Here is a 13,545-nt window from a genome sequence, read left to right on the forward strand (position 1 = left end):
CCACAGTTTAAATTGTGGAGATGCTGAATACCAACCCCTAAGGGACTTTTCCAAAGTTGCACCATGAGTCAGCTGCAGAGAGCCCAGAGCCCTCCCTTTGCAGTCTCCCCCCCTTGCACCTGTGTACCCTCTACAGGCAAAAGGGAGGACTCATATTTGAGTGGTTGACGCCCAAACAGGGAGATTTGGAAAATGTCTGAAAGATTTTCCAGTGTTGGCACAGCCTGAGAGGGGATTGTGCCTAAGGAAGAAGAAATCTGAATTACAGTTTGTATTTTCCTACGTACCGATCTGTCAGACTGGCAGTTTTATTGGCTGGTCACATCCAAAAGAATTGTTTCCCTTCCCGGGGCATTGCATGTGTGCCCAAAGTTACTGGAAGCCTGCACTGAATGCTCATTAGAGCACAGATGTATGTGCCCAGCCAGATCTAAGCAAAACTCCAAGTGTCCGGCCCCCATGGTCCTGTGTAAAATCTGGGCTGGTGTCTCCAAGGGTGGTCCCTCTGAAGTCCTGCTCAGGAACCCAGGCCAACAGTCATCTTGTGTCCTGCGCATCCTTCATTCTGTAGATTGTTGTAGTTTTCAAACAATGGGTTGTGACCCAGCACTGGGTGGTGGAATGTCAGGCGCTGGGTCTCCTGGCTGCAGGGGGATCAGATGAGCAGGAGAGGGGGGGTGCTAAGGCAGCTCCCTGCCTGTCCTGGCACTGCAGACTGCGCTGCGCCCCAAAAGCGGTCGGCAGCAGGCCCGGCTGCTAGATTGGGGGGGACACACAGGGCTCCATGCACTGCCCCTGCCCTGAGCACTAGCTCTACACTCCTATTGGATGCCGGATGCTTCTGGGGCTCAGCAGGGTCTGCGGTACCAGGAGAGGCAGGAAGCTGCCTTAGCTTCCCTGCTGCACCCCTGACTGCTCAAGGTGTACCCCTCCTGCTCCAGCCCTGACCTCTCTCAAAGCCAGAGCTCCCTCCTGCACCCCAAAGCTCTCACTCTCAGCCCCACCCCGGAGCCCGCGCTCCAGTCCAATTCTGTCAGGTCGCAGCATCAACACGTTTCTTCAACTGGGTCATGAGAAAAAAAGTTTGAAAACCGCTGGCTCATTGCACCCCCCTTCTAGTCCAGTTGCACAGTGGCGAGAGAGAGGAAAGATTCCATCCCACCCCGGTCACGTGGACCAAGCCTCCTTTCCACGTGAGTCTCAAACACTGGAACTTTTTTTTCATGTCTCTAGCTTCACGTGGCATTCCTGGTGCGCAGCCTTTTCCCGAGAACAGACCCTTTCACACTGTCATCCCATAGCTGGGTTACCAGATTTCCCAGCTGGTTTCAAAGCTGGCTTCCCAATGCCGCAAGAGACGGCTTGCCAACACCCCCTTCCATGCCCACAGTCATTCCGTTCCTGCGAACTGCAGCTTAGCCAGCTGTACTAACAGATATTAGGCTTTGCTTCTGCTCTACGGTGGGAGGTGAAATAATTTGCAGATGGATCCTGCTTGGGAAAAAACAACAACTTAGCTCATCATCCTCTTGCTGCCAACATTTTATTCCTCAGTCTAACTGAGCGGCTACATTTGATGGCACAATTTCGGTTAAGTGACAAAAAAAATCTCAATGCATTTTCCATGCTTCTTTTGCTCCTTTGATGCTATTTTTTAAGAGCTTTCATGAACTCATTCAATAACCTCTCGGGCAGTCTATGGAACTGTAAAGAGCATTTGTACTCTACGGCCTTTCAAAATCCAGAATCTGTCAAGGGAGGTGGGATGACAAGAGGCCCAGGGCATTTCCTGGGTATTAATAACCAGTTTACCGGGAGCCTTTAATGCCAGCCAGATGTAAATACCTCAAGAAATTCCTCAGAATTAGATCATTATTTGCTGGCATTAGACGTTTGCTATTATACGGCAGACCCGTGTCCCTTGTCTGCTTGCAAAATTCATGTAACTTTTTGCATGGGTGTGGCGGGCTAGGAGTTTCCAGTGTAAACACTTTTAATGCTTGTATTTTTCTAATAAACAAAAAAACTGAGGCTGGAACAGCCAGTTCTCATGAGTTTAAATATGTTGTTCTGATCTCCGTTACACCGGCCTAAATCCGGAGTCACGTCAATGAAGTCCCTGTTCACTGAAGTCCATTTTATTCTTAATTTGCCCTAGTAAAATTTGGCCTCTTGGGGTATGTCTCTAGACTGCAACCCTCTGTCGGCAGAGGGGTGCAGATTAGGCAGGTCGATATTGCAAATGAGGCAGGGATTTAAATATCCCGTGCCTAATTTGCATGAAAATGGCCACCACATTTTGCTAGCTCAGCACTTTGTCTGCAAAAAGCGGCAGTCTAGAGGGGGATCTGTGGAGAAAGAAAGCGTTTTTTGACAGGTCCTGTAACCCTCCTTTCAGGAGGCATGAGGGATCTGTCAAAAAAGGCTTTTTTTCTCGACAGATCCCCCTCTAGACTGCCGCTTTTTGCCAACAAATTGCTGAGTTGGCAAAACACGGTGGCCATGTTTATGCAAATTAGGCACGGGATATTGAAATCCCTGCCTCATTTGCAATGTCGACCTGCCTAATCTGCATCCCTCTGCCAACAGAGGGATGCAGTCTAGACATACCCTTGTTGATATTCCAAAGGAATTCTTCAGGAGCTGGTTGACGGGGCCACTTCTACCAAGATTTTCCGATGACAAAAAGAGCTAGGCACCTAATTCTCATTCCTTTCAATCCCAGACTTAGACTGGATGTTCCCGCTGGTTTCCTTATTTGCCCTTGATCCCCTGGCTGTGTGTGTTTGTTTCTAAAGGGGATGGTGACTTTGTTACTTTTCAACTATAACTGTGAGCTCCCTTTTAAACTCATTCCGGAGAGATTTCATTGGGGATGGGGATGGAGGGTGGACCAGAGCAGGAGTGGCTCGTGGAGACAGAGCTGTAGCTGTCCTAGAGCTGTAGCTGTCCTTTCAGCGTGAGCACACCACTAAATTCACATCCAACCCGGACAGATCATTTTTAAAACTCAACCCGATCGGAAATCAGGAATAATAAACCAAGCTTTGTTTTGGTTGTAAGTGGCAAAAACGTGAAATTTCATGGAAACTACAAAAGTAAAAACAAACACATTCAAATGTCTCTGTCCGACCTGCCATCTCCATTGGTTTGCCTAGCGTCTGGCATCCTTCTGTCTTTCAGGATGTTTGCCAGCAAGAGGAAGCACAGATACTGGGCTTACTCCATGGCCTGCTCCGGCAATGAAGCTCACATCTCCAGCTGCAAACTGGGCCCCCACCTCAGCATGGATGCCGAGCGGAACGTCACCTGTGAAAACGGCATGCCAGCCGTGGTGAGCTGCGTCCCAGGACGTGCCTTTGCGCCCAGTGGCCACAGTGGCTTCCGAAGAGCCTACAGGCAGGCGGTAAGGAGACCGACTGCTCCAGCCATCCCACTGCCAAGAGCGTTGATTTTAGGGGTGGGTTAAACTGTGCAAATACCATCCACTACTGGACATTTGGAAATGTCACAAATCAAACTAGTTTCATCCAGCTCCAATAACAATGCAAATTAGTTTCAGTGCATGCAGTGAAGCTTCCTGTGAATCACACAACCATTGTTCGAACATACAGACCCCAGGGGGATCCACAGAATTTCTGGGCCCCTGGGCAAGGTGGTGGAGGGGAGCCATCTCCATGCTTCTGGAAGGGGCGTGGCCTCAGGTGGAAGGGGCAGGGCTGGAGCTAGCCCCTCCCCCCCAACTATAGCGCTGGCTAGAACGTTTTTGAAACCCTGTGCAACACTGAGCAGAAAAAATAATATTGGGAAGGTGATGTAATTATGTATTTATCATTTGTGTGAGGCCCCTCCCTGCATCCAGACTGCATTGTACTAGGTGTTGTACATACAGCGTCTGAGCTGTTGGACTCACCAATTAATTCTTAGTTTAAGTGCTCCTGTAGGCTCTGAACGTCCTTCAGCTGACCCCGGCCTGGAGGACTGTTTGTGTCTCCAGTTTTAAACAATGGAGGTTCTTAGGTCTCAGGCCTCACTCAAATCACGTACCATTCCGTTATTTAGGAAGCTTTCCAAAGTAATAGCACATCCTCCAGCTGCAACAGCTGTTTATCTGTCTCCTTAGAAGATAACGAGCAGCACTGGAAAAGGTTTGAATCGTCCCACAGACCAGTGCTGAGTTTATAAATAAAACTGAAAGTCTGTCCTGGTCTTGAACTAGCAACCCAGCCATAAGAGAGTCCTTAGCTTATTCCCAGGCTTCTTATATCTATCTATCTATACACACCTCATAGAGCTGGAAGGGACCTTGCAAGGTTATTAAGTCCAGTCCTTTACCCTCACAGCAAGACCAGGTACCATCCCTGACAGATTTGACCCACATCCCTAAATAGTCTTCTCAAGGATTGAACTTACAATCCTGCATTTAACAGGCCAATGCTCAAACCAATGAGCTATGTCTTTTCTGACTTATTGTGCCTCTTCCCCAGCCAGCCAGCTGAAAAACTGGGATGTCACTTTAACGCGAATGCCATCCCGCTTTTTAATCGAAATGGCAAATTTTGATTAAAAATGGCTGCTGGGATTTTTTAAAATAAAATATTAAACGCCAGCTCTCTAGCAGGCCAAGAACCTAACTAAGGTCTTTTCTTTGTCCTCCTCCCACTATTGCAGTAGCTAAGTACCTCATGATCTTTAACGCATTAATCATCCCAAACATCAATGAGACATGTCATCAAAACTGTGACAATGGTTGTGATGCGATGCTGTCACCTCAGTGCACCTCCAACCGTGACAGAGTTATTCTCAGAACTCCCCTGCGAGATAGGAGTATCATTATTAATTCTCATTTTGCAGATGGGGAAACTGAGGCACAGAGCAGCAGTGGCTTACCCAAGGTCTCACAGAGAGTCTGTGGCAGAGCCAGGAATAGCACCCAGCTCTCTTGCCTCCCTGTCTAGCACCTTAGCCACCAGACCACTCATCTGTCTTGCCTTGGTATTGAACTGTGGCTGGTAATTCCCCTCTGGCGTCATGGCTATGGTCTGTATGCTGACATGCAGTTAGTTTCAAAGCCAAAGATATTTGACTGATGCTGTGCTGTCTTGGCTTTTATCCTCCTGCCCACCCAATACAGGATTGCAGACATGTCTTTTGCCCTGCGTGCTATAATTATATTGGGTGTTTTCTTCTGCTGAGGTAAATATGTCTGTGTCCTTAAACCTCAGCAACATAACTGATTCCTGAGACGCCACCAGACAGTGGTGGAAAGTCTGGTGAGCTAACGAATGGAACAGAGGATCTGTTTTCATGGCGCTGCGGGGACTTAAAGCGAATGTATTCTTGGGGACTTGCGGTAGTTTTTTCCCCGCTGTAAGCGTGAGGCAGGTGAGCTACTGTGGATTTCTACATACTCATGTCCCTTAAAATACAGTTCTTTGGGGAATCTCAAAGCACTTTAGATACCTAATAATGGAGCATTGCTACATCCCTGTGAGGTACTATTGGTAGAGTTTTCTAATGTTTTTTTTCTAAGCAAGAGATTCTTCTGTTAATCATAGTCCATTTTAAACAGGCGACATTTATTAAAAGAACAATTACATCTACGGGCAAGCAGGTTTCAACTTAGCTTGAGCTCCAGCCTTTTCTTACCTATTTTCCAGGGATCCCATTTAGTCTGGAAAAGCAGAGACCTCTAGTGACTGAATAATACACAGCGAGTAGCCAGGAAATAGGCACTTCCAGCGTTCTGAGGTGTGATTGATTCCTTGAGGTCGGGATCCTAGGGCAGAACACCCATGGACTTCAGTACAGGCAGGATGGGTCGAAGGGTAGATCCAGTGCAACTTTAAGGTCTAACCCACTGGGGTTAATGTTCTGGGACAGCGTGTTGCCATGTGACAAGGCTGCATTTATTCCCCTACTAATGTGACTTAATCTGTAGCCTTTTGGAAGGGAGAATTTCCTCCACCTTCTGGGAAAGCACGGACACAGTGTCCTTGGATGATGCAGCGGTATTTGGTTTGTTTGGCTTCATTTTTATAGTTCTGAAGGGAGCGGATGTCCACGGGGGATCCGGGGCCCAACATTCTTCTCCGAATAGAATCCCTGGGCCAGATCTTTGGCTGGCGAAAAGTGCTGAAGTTCTGTTGACTTCAGTGAGGCGGCACCAGTTGATTGGCTCCTAGTCCTGAGTGTGTGTAAGGAATGTGTTTTCCATTTCACTCTGACTCTCCTTGTGTCCGTCTGCAGCAGGCAGGCCAAACGCTGCCCCGGCTGAGCCAGGATTCCACAGGGAGGGCCCGTCACAGTCTAACATTCTTCGCTGTCTCTCTAGGGAGGGCTGCCAACCCTGCAGGGTTGTCCTGGGGCCTCCAGGACAGCCATGAATCTTTAATTAGAGCGCACCATGTGACGAAACCTCCAGGAAAGGGTCCAAGCCAAAACTGGCAGCCCTGCGCCTGCAACGTGCTCAGCCACACGCGGTGGCGGGTAACCAGCATGCTGGCTGGCTGTGGGAACGGACACCCGTTCCAAGCCTCTGACCCCGCCCTCTTGGGGACGTGGTCTGAGGGTTGATTTGTGTGCCGCCAGCCCTGTTCCTGTGTGCCGCTGTCTCCCAGCTGTTTGTGCCCTGGGCGTGAAAGGGCCTACCTATGCCCTCTTTGCTCCCAAACCCCTGCCCCAGAACAGCACAAAATAAGATTCTAACGCATCTTCTACCCTACTGCATTCATTGGGACAATGGAAAAGCAAAACACACGTGTGTGCATCATGAACCTTGGAGCGAACCCTTTCCTGAGGCGTGGGAGTATACACTGAAGGGGACCTCTCTCCCCCCTCCACCTCTTGAAATAAGTGTGAGCACAGCCGGTCTCCTTAACCCTGGCAGCCCCTGACAGCTGCCTGCTGTAGACTCCCCATCCAGAATGGAATTCAGCTTAGATCAGTATTTCTCAAACTGTGCTCCATGGAGCCCTCTCCAGGGGTCCCACGAGGTTGACAAACTGGAAACATCGATGGGTACAACACATACAATCAGTGGACTGCTGGGGCGCCGCATACATTTTTACGCATGTAAAGGGCTCCGGAGCCCAAAAAGTTTGAGAACCGCTGGCTTAGATGAACACTAATGGTACTCCAAAGAGAGGGCCCGTCGCGGCCGTTCTGGGGTTAAGAGGCTCACTACGTGCTCCGTGTTTTCAGAAGCGATTGTGTTGTGTGGGTGGGACAAAAATCGGGTCCTCAAAAGCTTTCCTGTCTGAAAATTTGTGTTCACGCGGTCAAGATTATTAGCACGTTGGGAAGTCACATGGCGCGCGGGCCGAACGTTCCCATAGCAACTCACCGCAGCTGTGTCCATAGACAGTGATGTGGCCTCTGGGTTTTTGTATTACAGCAGCCCCAGGTGCGGCTGAGAGGCGGGGCCAAGGTCGGAGAAGGCAGAGTGGAAGTGCTGAAGAACGGGGAATGGGGAACAGTTTGCAGCGATGGGTGGAATCTGATTACGGCCACTGTGCTCTGCCGAGAGATGGGCTACGGGAGCGCCCAGGAGGCTATCACAGGCGCAAGGCTCGGGCAAGGTAAGAAGGACGAGGATGTCAAGGGCTGTCGGCTCGGACCGCTGCCAAGGGATGTGAAATTAGACAAGGCTGAATTTATCTTTCCGGCTTGTCTTTTCCACTTTAGTAGTGTCCTGGGCCGGATCCTGAGGCCCACAGCTCCCACTGAAATCGTTAGCAGAGGGGTCATTGGACGTCAGCGAATGGCAGGAAGAGCCAGTCGGAAACTGGATGTTCAGGCTGCAGGAAATACAGGTTGGATCTCCCTGGTCCGGCACCCTCGGGTTGAGGGATTTTGCCGGACCGGGGAGGTCCTCTGCCGCCAGCTTCCTAGCCTGTCCCTCCCTGCTGCCGACCCGGCTGGAGAGCCCTGACTTCAGGAGATCCATGGCCTCCTCTAACCCCACTACTGCCAGCCCTGCCAGGAATCCCCAGTAGCCACTGGCAGCCGGCCATGGCTCTTTGATCCAGCAACATGTTGCTGGAGAAAAGAGGCCCGGATTTGAGTGGTTGAACCTACAACAACCTTTTTTGGAAAAACTCTGAGTGCACCTTGGCCCCCAAAGCCTGAGAGAACGTGTCTGCAAGATCCAGCGTATTAGAACAGTCCATAGGAAGCCAATCCTGTGCCTCCGGGCTCACATGAGTAGTTTCACCAAACCTAACAGCCTGAGTTAGGTTTACAGGCTCCTATGCAGCCGCATACAGTCACTGCCTTACCCAGAAAACATACAGCCTTGTTTTTCAGTTCTATCAGCAACTTTCAGCACCGGCTGCCCTGCAACATGGAAACATTCCCATGACAAAGGGGGTCTCTGTTTGACATGCAGAGTCAGCAAAGAGACATAACAGAGGATGAAATTTGCGGAACAAATCCAAGAGCCAGGTCCCTGCTTCTTTTCCCCTCCCTTTTTTTTCTCTCACATCTTTGGTTATTATTTTTCCTGGGGTTTTTTTTGTAAGGGGTGGGGGGGGGGGTAGGAAGGAGGACGTATGGCCCAATCCATCTGGCAGTCCTGGGCAAAATGTAATCATCAGGCTACCTGATCTGTTTGCCAGATGACAGAACGAGTGTGTCAATTTCACCCTCTCCGGAGGTCACACGCCAGAAGGATTTTAATATAAAAGAGGAAGCAGAACAGGCAGAGGTGCATTCTCTTTCCATTGCTCGTCTCTCTTGCTTATTTTTATTTTTACTTTTTTAATGTGTAAAGCCTGCCATTGGCTTCTGTACACATATTGGCCAAACTATTGAGAGCTATCGGCAAGCTAGGAATGTAGGCTCACAGAGTTTTAGGAGCCTGAGATAGAAATGCCCTTTTGGATTATCAGGCCCATCTTCTTCCCTTTTCGTCATCTTCCTAATGCAGGGTTGTTCCCCCCAGGATATGGCCTGGTGCTTGGCACAGTGTAGTTGATATAACATTCTAAGTGTCTTCCCTTCCCTGGACCTCATACTAATTACACCACCCACCCTTTGGGAAGGGAATTGGAAGTGCAGCACACCCAAAAGTTGTCCTTATAGCCTCTGATGTATACGAAACATCTCATTCCAATAAAAACACTGCAAGGAGAGGGAGGGGAGGTTTGCAATTTCCGTTATAATTAGGAACTTACTGGGGAGCTCTGTTTTCAGACTATTCCACGCCGTGCACATGGTAATGCCAGAGTCCCACCTAGAGGCATTGCAACATGCACTGAAAAAAGGCTTTTTCTGTTGGACAAAATCCCCCTCCTCGGCCCTCTTCCAATCAACAGTGTTGGCCAAAGGCCTCCGAAAACTTGGGGACATGTTTCGGAGGGGTAGTCACGTTAGTCTGTGTCAGCAAAAACAGGGAGTCTAGTAGCACTGTAAAGCAGGGCTGCTCAATGTTGGAATCCCTGGGGGCCACAATGATACTCACAGAACATGCCGAAGGCTGCAAAGTGTGGTTGCATAGACATGCAAATATATATGCAAATATATGCAAATAGCTTCTTTCACACTGACGGGCATGAATACAAAAATGTAGGCAAGACTACACAACACGCAGGCCCCATTTAAGTAAGTTCTGCTGATATTAATAAAATGTAATATTAACCTGATTTCCACCCATATGACAGCACTTTTAGGCGATGTCTACACTGGCGGGTTCTTGTGCAAGAACATCTTGCTCAAGGGTTCTTGTGCAAGAGCTCTTATGGCTATGTCTACACGCGTGGCTTCTTGTGCAAGTACGGCCGTTCTTGCTCAAGGATCCGCGGAGCGTCCGCCCTGCCCACCCGCTCTTGCACAAGGAAATTTACAGTATGGCGTGGTAACAGAGGGCTTCTTGCGCAAGAGCTACGCTCTTTCTTAACAGGTGTCAGCCCTCTTGCACAGGAGCTCTTGCGCAAGAGGGCCGTGTGGACACTGGGAAGGGATTTCTTGCACAAGAAAGTCCTATGGCTAAAATGGCCATCAGAGCTTTCTTGCGCAAGAGAGCATCCACACTGCCACAGGCACTCTTGTGCAAAAGCACAGCTCGCACATGGCAGTGTGGACGTTTTCTTGCACAAGAACCCTTGCACAAGATGTTCTTGAGCAAGAAACTGCCAGTGTAGACATAGCCACCGAGCAATGACAGTCTAGGAATTTAACTACTAAAATGCATATCAACAGGAGACCATTATATTGATTCCTTTTTTGTTTTGGCTTCCACCTGTGGGCTGCATGTTGAACTCCTGCATAAACCCAAACTACACCACAGACTGCAAACAAAAGGGACGTAAACTGCATACAGCCCACAGACTGAATAGTCCTGCTTTGAAGACTAACACATTTCTAGAGCATAAGCTTTCATGAAATACCAATCACTTCTTCAGACGCTTGAAGTCATCTGAAAGGTGGGGATACAGAGATGGGAGTGTAACCTTAGTGCTAATTGAGTCAGGGTGGATGTGGCTCACCTCCAGGAATGATGGGAAGATGAGAGTATCGGAAGGGGAAATTACTTATGGTAATGCGACAGCCATTCCATGTTCAGAGATGTACGTTCCATGTCTCTATTCCTAATCACGGGTCTGAATGGGGAGCAGTGCATGATGGGTAATATTCAAATGAGGGATCCTACTGAGAGCTGAGTGAAATAGTTGCATAAAACCTATCCAATCTGGAACGGTCCACAGACCCCAGAAATGGGCGTGATTGTGGGCAAGATCAAACTGTCCCTGATTCTTGAGCTTTTTGACAGAGGGTTAATTTCACTTTCTGCCCATGTCGATTACAAGCAGGATTTTAATACGATAAAGAGGTAAAAACCAGAACAAACACATCCTCCCTTTTCCTCCATCATTAGTTTTCTTTTTTTAAAAATTCTATGCTCTCTTGAAACACCAAAATACGGAGTTACAAGTGTCAGGAAAAAGAACAAGCAGGATGTCAAGTCAGATGATTTAACTGGTTCTGTCTCTCACCTCCGTCAGGTGAAACCGGTCTGCCCCGGGGCAGGAGGGATAAGGGGCTTAGAGGAGCGGAGGATAGAAAAAATGCTTCAGAATTCTGCTACTATGCCCCTCTCTGTCATGACACAGCAGAAGTCTGAACAGGTGGTGAGCGCTCCAGATGGATGCTGAACCTCTAACCACAGAGCTGTCTGCATGTCTGAACCTCAGCCGTTCCCACCTCTACTTTCAGGCTAGCAGTAGGGTGGCGGTAGGAGCTTTCTAAGACTGAGCCCCCACCCTGCTGTTAAACTACTTACCCACCCCTGCATTCCTGAGTCAGCCCTTCCCTTTGAGGGTCAGATTAAAAGGACCAGCTGTGTAGCTGGAGAAGCTCCTCTTTAATGAGGCCCAAACAAGGAGGATCCTGTGGTTAAGGCATTGGACTCAAGAGAGCTGTAGTTCCCAGCTTCCTGCCACAGATGACCTGGATGACCTTGGGCAAGTCCTTTAATTGCTCTGTTTCTCAATTCCCCATCTGTAACATGACGGATGATGCTATTGCCTTTGGTCCGTAAAGATGACAAACTTGTCAGGGCAGGGACTCTCTCTTAGGGGTTATTTGTGGAGCTTAATGAGGCCTTGATTTGCGTTGGTTCTTCCAGGGAATAAAACAGGCCAGGGAATGAGACAGTGACCGTGGCAGTCGATACTGGTGACACAGGCATTGCTGCTTTCCCTGGGTTTACCCGCCGGCCCACAGAACAACTTCAATTCCTCCAAAGTCATCTTACACATGGACCCGCCTGGCACCTGTTGTTACGTGCTGTATTTTGAAAAGGTGGTGACTCCGCCATTTCACACATCTGCTTCTCTCTCCTGCCACCGCAAAGGAAAAGGGCTGACTAAAAAGGTGGGGGTGGGGGGGGCAACTTATATTTAGTAGCAGTGGGTGGATTTCTCTCTTTCTTGGAAGTCTTGCCTGTGGGTAATGCCGTCCCCCACCAACGCCCACTAACTAAACTGCTAGCCAGCAAATGGCAGCCGGCACATCCGCGGGTCAGATAAGCCTACTTGTCTGTGGATTCCTTTGAAATGATTTCTCCGTAGAACATGCCACCTGCCAGTTGTTTGGCTTCTGCTGAGTTGGGAGAGAGAGAGAAAGAGAAACTAACTAACTCCACAGCAGTCAATTTTAAATCAATGATTTTAAAAAAGTATTTTGAAAAAATTAGATTTTTAATGGATTTTTGATACTTTTTTCCCCTCAAAAACATTTTATCTAAAGATAGTTTGAATTAAGATGCATTATAGCTCAAAGATCTCTCATCATGGAATAGGGATTATAAAGTCTAATTCTACTGCACGAGACAACATATTCATGTAATGATTAAGAAAAGTGTTGTAAATGACTTCTAATAGTTCATGGATTAAGGACCCGATTGTATGGGGGTCTAGAGGCTTCTGTATAGCTTATTTTGATTAATTTAGCTATCCAATGGGACTCAGCAGTCAGCCAGAAATAACAGGCTTGTTAGAAGAAAGAAAGAAAGAAAGAAAGAAAGAAAGAAAGAAAGAAAGAAAGAAAGAAAGAAAGAAAGAAAGAAAGAAAGAAAGAAAGAAAGAAAGAAGAGGGTATGTCGAGACTACATGCCTCTGTCGGAAGAAGCTGTTTTGAAAGATTCTTTTGAAAAAGTTTCTTTCGAAAGAAGCGTGTAGTTTAGATGTACCCTTTGAGATGACTTGTTGCAGCTGGGTTTTTCTAAGGGTCTGCGTACTTTATTTTTGTACCCTCGCGCCTGTATACAGGTCCCCAGTTTAAAATGGCAGGGCTTGATCAGCTGCAGATTCCGGTCTGATAAAACCAGCCAAATCCCTGGGTCATATTTTTAAAATTTCTCCAGCCGAAGTTGGTAAATTACAGAGCAATGGAAACTTGGCTTTGCCTTTATTTCTGGCACATTTGAAAAATTTAGACTATTGGAAATAATTTCTCTCTCAACAGTAAAAACAAGCAGCAAGATGACCTTCGCAGAAGCCAAGTCCTTGTTTACCGTTTGAATAAAAGAATTAAAAGAATAGAAACTTTTACTGATTTTTCATTTCCCTCTATTTGCGGGCTGCCTGGGAAATGACTGCTCTGTATTTTATTCTCTTAAAGGAATGGGTCCCATTCACCTAAGTGAAATACACTGTACGGGCTTTGAGAAATCCATCACAGACTGCAAGTTCAACACCGGGTCGGTGAATTGTGGCCATGAAGAAGATGCTGGTGTAAGGTGCAACATTCCAGCCATGGGTTACCAGAATCAGGTAAGAAGCCAAACTAGGTGTTTAACTAACCTGCTCCTAAATATCTCCAGCGACGGAGATTCCACAACCTCCTGGGCAATTGATTCCAGTGTTTAACCACCCTGACAGTGAGGACTTTTTTCCTAATGTCCAACCTAAACCCCCTTTGATGCAATTTAAGCCCATTGCTTCTTGTCCTAAATTTGATATGGCCTGCAGCAAGTCTGAGCACCATGCCTTCTATCCCCTCTCCCCACATGGGGAAGCCCTGAGCCACAGCACACGCCCCCAG

The 13,545-nt window shown here is 48.0% G+C and overlaps 1 protein-coding gene across 1 annotated transcript in view; it reads left to right on the forward strand.

Moving 5' to 3' along the window:
• Positions 1–13,545, forward strand: part of LOXL2 (lysyl oxidase like 2) — a 90,045-nt gene that overhangs the window by 55,377 nt on the left and 21,123 nt on the right. The window contains exons 5-7 of the mRNA XM_075910805.1: positions 3,184–3,406; positions 7,397–7,580; positions 13,123–13,274. Coding sequence (XP_075766920.1) covers positions 3,184–3,406; positions 7,397–7,580; positions 13,123–13,274 — 559 coding nt within the window. The remainder of the gene's footprint in view (positions 1–3,183; positions 3,407–7,396; positions 7,581–13,122; positions 13,275–13,545) is intronic.

Source organism: Pelodiscus sinensis, chromosome 28 (assembly GCF_049634645.1).
Source record: "Pelodiscus sinensis isolate JC-2024 chromosome 28, ASM4963464v1, whole genome shotgun sequence".
NCBI lineage: Eukaryota > Metazoa > Chordata > Testudines > Trionychidae > Pelodiscus > Pelodiscus sinensis.